The sequence below is a fragment of the Theropithecus gelada genome, chromosome 1, assembly GCF_003255815.1.
Source record: "Theropithecus gelada isolate Dixy chromosome 1, Tgel_1.0, whole genome shotgun sequence".
Classification (NCBI taxonomy): domain Eukaryota; kingdom Metazoa; phylum Chordata; class Mammalia; order Primates; family Cercopithecidae; genus Theropithecus; species Theropithecus gelada.
In genome coordinates this window covers 126,941,327-126,956,935 of record NC_037668.1, presented here as the reverse complement: position 1 = coordinate 126,956,935, position 15,609 = coordinate 126,941,327, and the positions used below count along the sequence as shown (strand labels likewise).

Sequence of the window (15,609 nt, the reverse complement as noted above, 5' to 3'; positions counted from 1 at the left end):
TAAGATTTCTCAGGGCCTAAGTTATACTCTGAAAAATAAAATTGGAAAACTTCATTAATTCTTTAGATGTAATAGTAGCTAACATTTATTTAGAGCTTAATACATTCTGGGCACTATACTGACATTTTAATATACGTAATTTACCATAAACCTATGAGGTAGGTTTTATTATTTTCCTCATTTTACAGAAGAAAATAGAGGCACCGGAAAGTTAAGTAACTTGCTCAAGATCCTAGAGCAATTAAGTGATAGAGCAAGAACTGGAATCCTGGAAGTCTGATTCCAGAGACTTCATTATTAAGCACCAACTTGCTCTGCCCACTTAAAGTCATTAGGGTAGTTTGTCAATAGATACTACCTGACTATAGCACTTCAACCAAATGAAGCGGGTAAACTGTGACACCGCCTTCACTGGCTGGTTGTCTGCAGAGAAAATTTTTAATAAGAAACGTAACTAGTTATTTCATACTTAACCTAGGAGGAACAACTATAGACTTGAAAAACAGATAGAAGAAATCCTATAAAAGAATGTATTACACACAAGCATATCCCTTGAGAAGTATGGCATAAGATAAAAGAACAAATAAAAACAAAAGAAAGGACAAGGGATTCTAATAATGGTTATGGCCCTTGTTGAAACACAAGCTTGGGATCAAATAAAATACTGCTGACTACCTAATCTACAGATAAAAATATCATATATTATTTACCCAAATATTAAATAACACATTGTCTATCTTCTTCCAGGTTTTCGTTCCTGAATATCTTACGGAAAATAATACATACAAAGTAAACTTGTTTATTTCCAATTCAGTGTGATTTTTTTTTGTGCCAATAATAACAGATGCCATCCTTGACCAGGCAACACATCCATCCAAGAGTACTACAGCCTCATTTGATAGAGTAAACATTATCAGAGACAGCTCACGTCACAACTGGCAAGCTGTTACTGAAACTGTTGACTGTACAGAATATTTCTAACAGCTTCTAAGTTCTGAAGTCAGGCCACATATTCATTTCACATAAGTCACAAAGGGCTTCCATAGAGCAGGACTATCTGTCAAGATTGAAATGAACCACTTTTTAGCTTCCACCACTGGCAATAACTGAGAGATATAAAACTCAACATTTGTCAGTAACTGTTTAATATTGACTCTTTGTCCTATCTGGTATCTTTCTTGCAGAGTTATAGCTTTATAGAATAAAAGAAAAAACAAGTAGAATGGATAAGGTTTCTGTATTAGAAATTAGGCACTCCCGCACTTAGATAATTAAAGGAAAAGTAAGGAGATTATATTATCTGTCCATCCATCTGTCCATCCATCCATCCATCCATCCATCCATCCATCCATTCATCTATCTCCATTCATCCATCTACCCATTTAATAAGGACTTTTATCCTAGCTTAAAAAGCCCTGATCCATTATTACTCAAAATAAAGTAGACCCTTGAACAACACAGGTGTGACCTGAGCAGGTCCACACATGTGGACTTTTTTCAATAAATATATTGGAAAATTTTTTGGAGATTTGCGACAATTAAAAACAACTCACAAACCACATAGTCTAGAAATGTAGAAAAACCGGAGAGAAAGGTATGTCATGAATGCACAAAATATATGTAGATACTAGTCTTCATTTACTACCCTAAAATGTATATAAATCAATTATAAAAAGTTAACATTTATCAAAACGTGTGCACATATTTTGGCTCACATGCCACCATTTGCAGTTGAGAGAAACGTAAACAAACATAAAGATGCAGTATTAAATCAAAACCGATTAAAATTAACTACAGTACACACTGTACTACTGTACTATTTTTGTAGCCCTCCTGTTGCTATTTGTGGCTAGCTGAAGTGTTGCGAATATCCGCTTAAAACGCCATGTGACGCTGATCATCTCCGTGTGAGTAGTTCATCTCTCCAGTAAATCAGGTATAGCAGTAAAAAGTGATCTCTTGTGGTTCCCATGTATTTTTTATTGTGTTTAGTGCAATACTATAAACCTGAAATAATACCATGGGACCCATATGAAGTGCCACTAGTGATGCTGGAAATGTTCCCAAGAAGCAGAGAAAAGTCATGGCATTACAAAAAAAGTTGAATTGCTTGCTAAGTACCATAGATTGAGGTCTGCCACTGTCATTGCCCTCCATTTCAGACTGACAATTCATCTGGTAGACAGACAACATAAACTTATGGTATCAATAGATACAGTAGGATACTGTTAGTGTATTTTCTCTTCCTTAGGATTTTCTTAAATAACCTTTTCTTTTCTCTAGGTTACTTTACTGCAAAAAATACAGTATATAATACACAAAAGATATAAATATGTGTTAACCAACTGTTTATGGTATAGTTAAGGCTTCCAATCAACAGGAGGCTTCTATAAAGTTTCTGGGGAATTAAAAGTTACCCATGGATTTTCAACTTCATAAGGGGTTGGCTTCCCTAATTGCCATGTTGTTCAAGGGTCAACTATAGTGTCAATAAAAGAAATATATTTATAGCTGTTCAGTATTTGCTATTTATGCAAGAAGCACCCTGACATTAAAACATTAAAGAGAGAGAGAGAGAGAGAGAGAGAGAGTGTGTATGTGTGTGTGTGTGTGTGTGTGTGTGTGTGTGTGTGTATATATATATATGAAGATACAAGATTTCTGTAATATTTATATGTAGATTTGACACAGGGTTATACCTGAAGGATAACTCTCCAGTGTTTCTGAAAAATTCTATCTCAATTCAAGTACACCACTGCGTGATTTGTAAAGGTAAACAAGAGGAAGAATACAATCTACTATAGATCTAGACACCCAAAGATTATATGAGTATAAATAAAAATCATTTACCCAAGCTTGTGCAGTGAGAAAAATTTTGAAGTCTTCATTAAATGTTAAAGTTGGATGATCAGCAATTCGGTTCAAAAATTTATGTAAAGCCTTCCTGCGTGTCTCAATGAAGTCATCATTAAAGCGTTCCACCATTCCTTTTACTATAAACTTTTCTGGCAATGGCTAAGGCAAAAAAAATAAAAAAGGTATTCGAGTATTATTTGCCATAGGTTTATAAGGAATTCTATGCTTTCCCTTTTTGGAAGACTAGTTGAACATCTGATCATTTCCTATAAAAATAATTTTTTAAAAATTCACAATGTTAGAACCAAAAATGAGAAATCATAACACACTACGAAGAGTTTTTTTTAAAAGTGTACATAGATTGAAACATTTAGAAATACATGTTATTCCTAAGATAAATGAATTACAGTGAATTTAAGGTCTGAAATTAGGTTTTAGGCATTCAAAAAGACCCACTAGAAAACTGGTAGCTATTCCATGAAAAAAAATTTTTGCAAACTTACTGGAATAATCAGAGTGGGGTGTGCTTCTTCCAGTTTTCCCTTCAACCAAAGGAAATCTTGATACCGTCTCCTAACTTCAAATTCACTGGAGTCAAATTCCCCACGAGACGTCTGAAGAAAGTAGGAGAAAATAACAGCACATCCAGTATAAGATAGAAGATATTTGCCTAATGTTATTTTAGACACTGTGAAATAAATGGGTCTCTAAGAAAAATTAACAAATCCTAATTATTCAGTGTTTGTCAGCCTGTAATTTTTTTTTTTTTTTTGTCATCTATTCATGTAGCAGATGAAACAAAGCAAACTTTCTGGTATTTCCAGAAAGAAAGCAAATATCATACTTAAATTTAAAATCCAAACTGAAAAATCTGTCTTACAACAACCATCTGCCTTCCACAAGATTTTAACTACTATTATCTTTGGCATGACTTTCTCGCTAACAAGCAAGTGTGTTCTGAATTTAGGTTTCAAATATATTTCTTTTCTCAAGATGATTAGAATTCAGAATTTGAGGAAAGTCCTATTTTTGCAATTTGGAAAATAACCTGAATGTAACTGAGAAAAATGTTTTCTTGGAATTTGCTCAAATGAATTGCTGTGCTAGGATTTGCTTTTGGTATATGAAAATTCTAACATTTTAGAGTGATTTTACCACTGTTTTAAAAGAAGTAATTAATAGACATTTGATGTGAAAAGAAAATCTTCCTGTCATTTCTCAAAGAATTTTATTTTGGGTTATATGCCTAAACTCCTAAAAATTAAGCAAATACATTAAAATATCTGTTCTCAACAAACCAAAAATCCATGCCAACACATATGACAAGAAGAACATGGGTACAATATCAACCTCATTTCTATTGCCTGAGTCCCAAGTCAAAGAAAAAATATGGGTTATCTAATGCATACTCACCTCTCATAAGAAAACAGTCATTCACACCAATACCTTATTTAACTGAATTTTTGCATATTAAAAATTACATGCAGTAATATTTAGGTTGAGATTTTCCTGCAGAAGTAAACATAGAATGACACACTGCATATATATTTCACACTCACCAGAAATATCAATCACCCACACAGATGTACACAATTGTAAAATTAAACAGTCCAAGTCATAAGATGCAATCTTTATTGTCATAAAATAAGGTCCATGAAAGCTGTACTTTCCAAAGTTTATTCTCTTAAAACAAATGTTCAGAATATCATACAATGTATCTTTGTACAACATTCCCTTTATAATAGGAAAAAGTGGGAGCAAATGAAATGCAGAAATCTGAGAAACTAAATGTTCACAAAACACTACAAAATCTTAACTATTATGCAACATGGTACATGAAATGGAAATGGTAAAAACACGAAAACTAAATCAAGTACCAGCAGTTTAATAATAGAGGCTGGTTGGTGTGTGTATGTCCATATGCAAATAGACACATGCATACACACATACATATGCAGCCAAAACATGGTTTAGAGTAACTCATTAAAAAATATGACTGAGCACCTCCTTGTACCAGGTACATATGTACAGGTCCACTACCAATTTCTAAGACTATACATTGTCATAACGAACAATGAAGCACTCAAAAAACAAAACAAAACAAAACAAAACAAAAAAACCAGCAGTTAAAATAAGATTGAGCTGTATATGTCTTCAAGAATATCCAACATTTTAAGTAAACAATTCCAGCAAGAAGATATAAAATCAAGTCAAATAATTGGTTCAGTCTATCCTCATCACTCTATCATTGACTCAAAGGAATTCTCTAATGTAGTGCAATAGAAGAATAAAACAGATGATAAGTGTAAGTAACGAAAAGAATGTTATTTCTTCCTATTGCAAGATTTCATTCTTCTCTTGAAGGGTTATAAGAGATACAGATGTAGGAATATGATGAGGAAAACAGTCATTATCAGCAGAGTTTGGAACAAGACTAATTTCCCTACAGCAAGGATTAGAATCATTGTCCCCTCTAAAGTGGACAAATTTGGTCATTATAAGATGCCTCAGTGGCTCACGCCTGGAATCCCAGCATTTTGGGAGGCCGAGGCGGGCAGATCACGAGGTCAGGAGTTCGAGACCAGCCTGACCAACATGGTGAGAACCCGTCTCTACTAAAAGTACAAAAATTAGCCAGGTATGGTGGTGTGCACCTGTAATCCCATCTACTCAGGAGGCTGAGACAGGAGAATTGCTTGAACCCAGGAGGCAGAGGTTGCAGTGAACCAAGATCATGCCACTGTACTCTACCCTGGGTGACAGAGCGAGACTCTGTCTTGAAAAAAGAAAAGAAAAAAAAAAGATGCACAAAAGTTTCCAAACTGTAGAAATAACTGGGTTTGATGACATATATCCAACTTAGAAATATCATGTATTGTATACAGTGCATTTGGAGTACAAATAATGCTTCTAACATAGAATACAGTTTGCTATGGAAGCAACATTGTAAATGCTGGCCAATTTTTCATGTTTGACCATAAAAGCTTGGGTACTTGAAGTTTAGTACTAATGAACTCGTGTGATCTCTACCCCCAAATACATTTATTCCAAAAATACCAACCTTCAGTCAAGTGTGAACAGTTACTCTAAACTCAGAATTTAGAAAACTTTTTCTGAGGGAAAATGAAACCTAATAGTCAGTTCAGCCAATCAAGAATATAGCTTAACTCCTAACTGTACAACGACAGGCATTTATAGGTTTGTTTTCACAAACAGGAAGTGGAAGGAAAGTATCTTGTTAAATCTCTTCATTCTTACTCTTATATGTACTAAGAGAACATACATCTCTAGATCTCCAAAAGAGAAAATACTTCTTTAGAACAGTCACTTAAAATATGCTAACCTAAACAATAAAGGATAATTTCCCATAAAAAGAACAGATGCCAGAAATGTGGTTTTCCTGATATAATCATTTACAGTGGGATCATTCTTAAGTATTCCTAAAAAGGTGATTGTCAGTTTACATGTGTGAATATTCATTTACCCTTATAATCCTTAGTATCCATGAATATAAATATTTATAAAACTAAGATTTTTCCCAGGAAGGCCATCTTTCAACCTCCAAATTAGATGGTGTATCCCATGCTCATAATATCCAATATTTTTCCTTCAAAATATTTATAACTATAAAGAAAAAACTTAGTATATGATGTGGTTTGGCTGTGTCCCCAACCAAATCTCATCTTGAATTGTAATAATCCCCATGCGTCAAGGGTGGGGCCAGGTGAAGATAACTGAATCAAAGGGGCAGTTCCCCCATACTGTTCTCATGGTAGTGAATAAGTCTCATGATATCTGATGGTTTTATAAATGGGGGTTCCCCTGCACAAGCTCTCTCTTGCCTGCTGCCATGTAAGATGTGTCTTGCTTCCCCCTTACTTTCTGCCATGATTGTGAGCCCCCAGTTCCGGCCATGTGGAACTGAGTCAATTAAATGTTCCTCCTTTACAAATTATCCAGTACTGGGTATGTCTTTATTAGCAACATGAGAACAAACTAACACAGAATAAAATTAATTATTTAATATCATCATACACAAACACCCCTTCCTCAGAGTGAAAACACCAGGAAGGCAGAAAGTTCCTTTCGTCAGACCTACCCTGATCACTGATGTATTCTTAATATGTAAGCACAATACTTGGGAGAAAAGGGGTACTCAATACAATCTTTTGGAATAAATAAGTAAACGATAAGTGAATAAGAAAAGACTATCTGATAACATGATATACCTGTACTATTTATATATTTATATCTGTAATATATATTTTTATATATATAGATATAGTCCATATATTATGATATAGTAAAAGTAATGAGAAGTAGAACAAAGGAAGTTCGTTTATAATAGTTAAACTGAAAGTTTACCATATCCATACCTAAATGCACAAAAATATAATAGAAAAAATGTATACTATGAAAGTAAACTGTTTGGATTTAAATCTCAGCTCAGCTAATTACTATGCTGTGTAACCTTTAACAAGCCACTAAGCTTCAGTGTCCTCATGCATGAAATGGGGGTAAATCATAGTATCTATGTTTGAGGATTACTGTGAGCCTAAATGAGTTAACATGTAGCAACTGGTTAGAATATTACCTGGCACAAAGCAATCACACAGTAAATGTTTCCTAGTTTATACACTTTAATATTATTATTACTACCACTATTACTACTTCTATAAGACCAGTCCATTTAAAGTATGTTGTAAATAGGAAAACTCAGAGGAACAGTATGAATTAAATTAAACTCATAAGGTGACTTTAGAAAGAGTGTCTTTCTGAGAGATGCGAATGATGGAAAAATAATTCAGTTTCACAAATTATTTGCTAGGATGGATAATGACAATAGATAATTATAACAGTAGTAATAGGAGAAATCTGGCTCTATTCTAGCAGTATGCCTATATGAACATTCAATTTTCATAAAGACCTTATGAGGTTAGTACTGTTGTCCTATTTACACACAAGAAAACTAATATAGAGAGGTTAAATTGTTCAAGTCACATAGCAAGGAAGGTGAGAAATCAAGATTCAACTCCATGTTGTCTTGCTCTACCACATCTTGATATAGCTAAGATAATTCCTTCACTCATTCATCAACAAAATAAATAGTTTACTTATCATGTCCTAAGATTTGTGTTTGGAATTACGGATAACTTAAAATATAGTTACCTTCCCTGAGAAACTCACAAACTCACTGAGAATAAATACAAATAAGCATCTATTCCCATACAGGTAGATGGCAATTACAGGTAGATGGCAACTATTCCCATACAGGTAGATGGCAACTACTGAACACTTATCATGTGTTACGCATTTTACTAAGTGGGGTTTCCATTGATTCCTTATTCTACTGCAACCCTACAGAAGTGAGTTCTATTATCTCATGTTTATCGATTTAAAAAGACAGCTTAGTTGGATTAAATATAAGCTTTTGATGTTTTGCCATATTGACTCTAACGTTTCACATTTCTTAAGAGTTCGATAGAATAGCATAAGAAAACAGACGAAGAATAACTATTTCAGCCACGGGACAGTAACAACTAGAGAAGCCTTCACAGGCATCTAACATTTTGAGTTGTATATTGAAAACTAAGCATGACTTCTTCTGTCTAAGAAGGGGATGGACATAGCAAACAGAAGGAAAACTATATGCAAAGTGATGAGAGCAAGAGATCCCCTAAATATTCAGAAAACAGAAGCAGCTCTACATGAGTGGAGAGCAAGGGTACTGAATGTGAGGTGTAAGAAGTAAGTCTTCTCTGGCAAGTTGGCACCAGACTGAGAAGCCCCTTTATATGTCATACAAGAAAGTCTGCACTTCGTTCTGACTGAAATAAGGGGCAAGAAGGGATTTTAAGAATTCAAGTGAAGAAATTAGCAAACATAACTAATAGCAGTGTGGCAGTTTCATTGGAAGAAGTGATTATAGGAATATAGTTCAGAACTTTTTCAGCAAAAAAAAGAGACGTACTTTTACATACATGAAGTATAAAAGTCTAGGGTGAGGCTTCATAAACAAAATACTATAAAGAGAATTATTTTAAAATGCTATTAAATAAATGACTTAAAATACAGATTATACTAGGTGATTGCTTAATTGTGCCTGAGGTAAACTGTCTTTGCAGTGCTTTGCCCTATGATTAAAGAGCTCTGTGTTCTAGATCTACTTTGCCCTTGAATTATTGCACACTTAACAGTATCTCATACATGAGACAAAGTGGCCGCTTGCCCCACTTTGAAAAACAAATGATACTATATTTTATAATGTTCCAAAGAAATCTGAATACATAATATTGCAAACTGTTTAACTATTTTCTTTTTTTATTAACAACTTGAGGCCCATCTTTTCCAAAGGTATTTCTTAATAATTTTTTTAAACTAAAAACCTAGATGTTCTTATTCTAAGTATAGCTGCTATAAAATCAGTGACTTCCTCAAGTCAATTTGAATTTCACTGACTTGATACAGAACAAGTGAAGGGCAGATAAGAAGCAATGTGTTAGCCAAAAGGTTTGAAAAACTAAAAGTCAATTCAGCTAAGATCCTGGAATGTTGAGAATTATAATGAACAAGAGGTACTTACTTCCAAAGCTTCAAAAAAAGCAGCTAAATTCAAGAAAATATTCATCCAACGTTTACCTTAGTAATAATCCTATAGGTAATGAAAGTTTCTATTGTAGTAACGTGACTTTCAGGTTCATCAACTGTGATGAAGAGATCCTTTAAATCTGGTTCATCCTCAAACTTGATTTGGTTTATCATTGATAAAGGGGACGTTGGCATCATAGGGCTGAAGGAGTTCATGTCCATCAATGAGGCATCCTAAGAAATAAAACATTCAAAAATTAATATCAATAGAAAAATTAAACTCTTCCATTTCTAGATGCTATCAATATTAATGAAATATATCAAGAACAAAAAGGATTACTGGGCTTTTAGTTAAATGTGGCATATTGAACATGTATTTTTACCTATTTCCTCTTAAAAATCCCATCCAAAAGATGACAGTAAAGAAACAAACAAACAAATGAAAAGTACAAAGCCTCAAGGATTGCTATGGTTTGAATGGTTCTGTTCCCTCCAAATGTCATGTTGAAACTTAATCCCCAATGCAACAGTATTAAGAAGTGGAACCTTTAAAGGTGATTAAGTCATAAGGGTAGAGCCCTCATGAATGGTACTAGCCACCTTATAAGAGGGCTGTAGGGAACAAGCTAGTGCCTTTCTTGCCCTTTCACCTTCTTCCATGTGAGGACACAACAAAAAGATACCATCTTGGAAACTGAGAGAATCCCTCACCAGACGCCAAAAGTGCCAGCACTTTGATCTTGAACTTCCCAGCCTCCAGAATTGTGAGAAATCAATTTCTATTATTTATAAATTATCCAGTCTCAGATACTTTGTCACAGTAGCACTAACAGACTCAGGTGAGGATAAGAAGCAAAAACTACGTAAATGAAAGGTGCCAACTACTTTTTGGAAACTGGAGAACTGATCATCAAGCGGTAACTTTAAATAGCAGAGTAGAGAAAACTGGAAAGTAATACTGAAGAGAAGAGTAAACTAGAAGCAAGGATATTTATGATGTAGAATGCCAGGAAGGGTCAAGAATTGGAGGCACCAAGAACCTGTAGACATAAAGGTTGTAGAAGAGCAAAAACCAGATGATTGGTTATTAAGAAGATCTAATAAAACAAAAAAGAGCTAGAACCTCAGATTCCCTCACCTACCCTAGGCAATCAGGTAACTTTCCCACCCCAATTTGGCAGAACACTGGAAGTTTACTTTCTGAAAGGTCTGAACTCGAGGGCATCCAGTAGGATAGGGGAAGAGGTCCTATGAAAAGCCAGCTATCAAGTGAAAGTCCTGCATACCAGACCCAAAGACATGCAACCCTGTTCACCGGGTCCCAAGAACATTGGCAGGAAGGTGCAATCCCCACCCCATCATAATCCATTCAGGCTGTTATTAAAGAAAAATACAATAAACTAGGCTTACAAACAACAGAAATTTATTTCCCACAGTTCTAAACTAGGAAGCCCAAGATCAAGATGTCAGCAGATTCAGCATCTGGTGAGGGCCCACTTTACAGAACAGCTTCCTTTCACTACAATCTCCCGTGGTAAAAGGGGTGAGGGTCTCTCTGGGGTCTTTTATAAGGGCATCAACCCTAATCATGAGAGCTCCACCCTCATGATCTAATCACCTCCCAAAGACTCCACCTTCTACTATCATCGCCTTGGCAGTTAGAATTTCTAAGTATGAATTCTGGGTGGACACAAATACTCATAACACAGCACCCACCATAGTTGGAAGTTTCCTCTCTTAGCTGATATTGGAGGAAAAACTGACAGTTGTAGCCCCCTAATGAATTAGCCAGGTCTCTGTATAACCACCCTATATTGAAACCCCTACCGCGCATGCAGAATGTCTACTCTGCTTTTTATTATTTGGTGTAGGAACTACCAAACATCTGAACATGAGGGAAGGCTCTGATGTGAAATAAAGTCACAAACAAACTAAAACAGAAGATTAAAGGAAGCAGAAAGAACAGAGCATAAACACTTTTTAAAAACCATGAAATCACCAGAAAGATAACAGAAAATATTAAATCCATGAATGAGAAAGCATGCTGTTTTTAAAAAAACAGAGAACAGCAACAACAACAACCAAAAAAGAGACTCATGAAAATTAAAATATGATAACAATATAAAAATGCAACAGAAGGTTTGAAAATCAGAGCTCAAGAACTGTCCCACTATGTGAACCAAAAGAACAAGAGATGGAAAATGAGAAAATTTTTTAAAATGAAAGGATTCAGGCAGGCAGTGCCTGAATAAAAGGAATTCCAGAAAATGAAAAAGAAAAATATCCTTGACATAAAGTATTTCCAGGTTGATAGGGCCTGTGAGGTCTCCCCAAAATGAACAGGACACTGGTTGGGTAGGCAGTACTCCTACAAGCATCCATCACCATGACATTTCATAAACTAGAGATTTTTAAATTCCTGAAAGATTTAAGAAAGAATATAAGTAAAATAAAGGAGGAATCTTGGAAATCAGAATGGCATCAGAGTTCTTAAATGGTGATGCTGGAAACTACATAATAAACTAATGTCTTCAAAATTTTGAGAGAGAAGTATTTTCCACCTAGAATTATACATACCCAGACAATTGTCATTCAAATATACAGGTAAAGTAAAGCCATTTCAGACATAGAAGATTTCAAAAAACTTCCCATGTACCTATTCTTTGGAAGCTTCTTGACTTCTCCAAAATAAGGGAATATGCCAGGAAAGAAGATACAGAATCTAAAAACAAGAGTTACAACAGAAGATCAAAGTAAAGGAAATATCCCAGAAGATAATGTTCTAGGTTAACAGTTTTGCAGCAAACCTAGAGAACAGCCCATATACACTGGACCAGGAAAATAAATATACAGGGTGTCAAGGAGATGACAGGGAGAAAGAATAAAGGAAGCGAGGAAAGAAGGAAAAGGGGATGGTGGAAAACAGAACAAGAAAGGGGAGTAAGCAAAGGAGGAAAAGAAAAAGAGAAGGAGAGAGAGAAAAACAAGAAAGGGAATGAAAAAAGGAAGTGAAAGGAGGACAAAAAAGGAAGAAAAGGAAACTGATAGAATAATGACATAAATCTGACAGGAAGCATGCCTATGTTAGATCTGCAGATAAATTATAATTGGTACAAGAAAGTTAAGGAGAGAGAAAGCAAAAGAGAGAAAAGGAGGGATGAGAAAACTTTTACTTATTGAGAGTAAGCCGGAAACATGTTGCCCCATTATTCCTAAATAGGTCTGTGTGTATTTTCAGAAAACAAGAACTCTTCTATATAACCATAGTACCGATACAGCTATTTGAATCAGGAAATTAGCACTGACATAATACAACAGTCTAATCCACAGATCCTTTTGAATTTCTGTGTCCCAAAAACATCCTAAAAAGAAAATGTTCTTCCTCTCTGGTACAGAACTAAATCCAGGTTCATCTGTTACATTTAACTGCTATATCTCTGGTCTCCTTCAATCTGGAACCATTTCTCATCTTTTACTTTCTATTACGCTATAGACCTATCTGAAGCTATTTTATAGGCAATGTTTCCTTTTCTCAAATACATACATATGTTTTTCTCTCTCCTATCATCTTATCGCCATTTTAAGGTAGATCCAGGTTTAAGAAAAAAATTATTTTTATCCAGAGCCAAGCCATATAGTGAATTATGATTACATTTTCATTCTTCTACTGGTTTAAAAAATATCTTACAGTGATAAGGTCTTGCTATGTTGCCCTGGCTGGTCTCAAACTCCTGGCTTCAAACACTCCTCCTGCCTTGGCCTGCGACAAGGTTTGGTTGTGTCCCTACCCAAATCTTATCTTGAATTGTAACTCCCACAATTCTCATGTGTCATGGGAGGAAACTGGTGGGAGATAATTGAATCATGGTGGCAGGTCTTTCCCGTGCTGTTCTCCTGATAGTGAATAAGTCTCATGAGAGCTGATGGTTTTGAAAATGGAAGTTTCCCTTCACAACTTCTTTTTGGCCGCTGCCATCCATGTAAGATGTGACTTACTCCTCTTTGCTTTCCACCATGATTGTGATGCTTCCCCAGCCACATGGAATTGTAAGTCATTAAACCCTTTTTCCTATATAAATTGCCCGGTCTCAGGTATGTCTTTATCAGCAGCATGAAAATGGACTAACACAGTAAATCGGTACCGAGAGTGGGGCACTGCTGAAAAGATATCTGAAAATGTGGAAGCAACTTTGGAATTGGACAACAGGTAGAAGTTGGAACAGTCTGGAGGACTCAGATGAAGACAGGAAAACGTGGGAGAGTTTGGAACTTCCTAGAGACTTGTTCAATGACTTTGACTAAAATGCTGATAATGACATGGACAATGAAACCCAGGCCGAGGTGATCACAGATGGAGATGAGGAACTTCTTGGGAACTGGAGCAAAGGTGACTCTTGTTATGTTTTAGCAGAGACTGGTGGCATTTTGCCCCTACCCTAGAGATTTCTGGAACTTTAAACTTGAGAGAGATGATTTAGGGTATCTGGTGGATGAAATTTCTGAGCAACAAAGCATTCGAGAAGTGACTTGGGTGCTGTTAAAGGCATTCAGTTTTACAAGGGAAGCAGAGCACAAAAGTCCAGAACATTTGCAGCCTGACAAAGCGATTGAAAAGAAAATCCCACTTTCTGAGGAGAAATTCAAGCCAGCTGCAGAAATTTGCATAAATAACAAGGAACCAAATGTTAATCCCCAAGACAGTGAGGAAAATCTCTCCAGGGCATGCCAGAGGTCTTCATGGCAGCCCCTCCCATCATAGACCCAGAGGCCTACAAGGAAAAAGTGGTTTTGTGGGCTGGGCCAGGGTCCCCATAGTGTGTGCAGCCTAGAGACTTGGTGCCCTGTGTCCCAGGTGCTCCAGCTGCTTCAGCTATGTCTGAAAGGGGCTAACATAGAGCTCAGGTCATGGCTTCAGAGAGTGCAAGCCTCAAGCCTTGGCAGCTTCCACGTGGTATTGGGACAGACAATGCATGGAAGTCAAGAATTAGGGTTTAGGAACCTCCACCCAGATTTTGGAGGATGTATGGAAATGCCTGTATGTCCAGGCAGAAGTTTGCTGTAGGGATGGAGCTCTCCTGGAGAACCTCTGCTAGGACAGTACAAAAGGGAAATGTGGGGTGAGAGCCCCCACACAGAGTCCCAACTGGAGCACCACCTAGTGGAGTTGTGAGAAGAGGGCCATCATCCTCCAGGCCCCAGAATGGTAGATCCACTGACAGCTTGCACTCTGCCCCTGGAAAAGCCACAGACACTCAATGCCAGCCCATGAAAGCAGAAAGATGGGACTATGCCGTGCAAAGGCACAGGGGAAGAGCTGCCCAAGACCATGGGAACCCCACCTCTTACATCGGCATGACCTGCATGTGAGACATGGAGTCAAAGAAGATCATTTTGGAGTTTTAAGATTTGACTACTCCACTGGATGTCAGACTTGCATGGGCCTGTAACCCCTTTGTTTTGGCCAATTTCTCCCATTTGGAATGGGTGTATTTACCCAATGCCTATACCTCCATTGTATCTAAGAAGTGACTAACCTTTTGATATTAAGTTCGTAGGTAGAAGGGACTTGCCTGTCTCAGATGAGACTTTGGACTGTGGACTTTGAGTTAATGCTGAAATGAGTTGAGACTTTGGGGACTGTTGGGAGGGCATGTTTGTTTTTGAAATGTGAGGACATGAGATTTGGTAGGCACCAGGGGTGGAGTGATATGGTTTGGCTGTGTCCCCACTCAAATCTCATCTTGAATTGTAACTCCCACAATTCCCATGTGTTGTGGGAGGAACCTGGTGGAAGGTAATTGAATCATGGAGGCACATCTTCACATGCTGTTATCATGATAATGAATAAGTTTCACGAGATCTGATGGTTTTAAAAATGGGAGTTTCCCTGCACAAGCTCTTTTGCCCTGCTGCCATCCATGTAAGACATGACTTGCTCCTCCTTGTCTTCCACCCTGATTGAGGCTTCCCCAGCCATGCAGAATTTTAAGTCCATTAAACCCTTTCTCCTATATAAATTGCCCAGTCTCAGTTATGTCTTTAGCAGCAGTGTGAAAACAGATTAATAAATCCTGCCAGAGTGCTGGAATTGCAGGTGTGAGCCACTGTGCCAGCCCAGTTTTTGTTTTCCTGAGTGTTCATTATTCATTTATTCATTCTCTCTCA

At 36.5% G+C, this 15,609-nt stretch overlaps 1 protein-coding gene across 3 annotated transcripts in view; it reads right to left on the bottom strand.

Annotated features, from left to right (window-relative positions):
* SNX7 (sorting nexin 7) overlaps positions 1-15,609 on the bottom strand; it is a 108,534-nt gene that overhangs the window by 72,251 nt on the left and 20,674 nt on the right. For 2 of the 3 annotated variants that reach the window (XM_025367452.1, XM_025367472.1), the window contains exons 2-4: positions 9,496-9,678; positions 3,360-3,470; positions 2,851-3,015 (exon numbers count right to left, since the gene is read on the bottom strand). In XM_025367452.1, coding sequence (XP_025223237.1) covers positions 2,851-3,015; positions 3,360-3,470; positions 9,496-9,678 — 459 coding nt within the window. The remainder of the gene's footprint in view (positions 1-2,850; positions 3,016-3,359; positions 3,471-9,495; positions 9,679-15,609) is intronic. The other variant, XM_025367462.1, reaches the window with a different exon arrangement.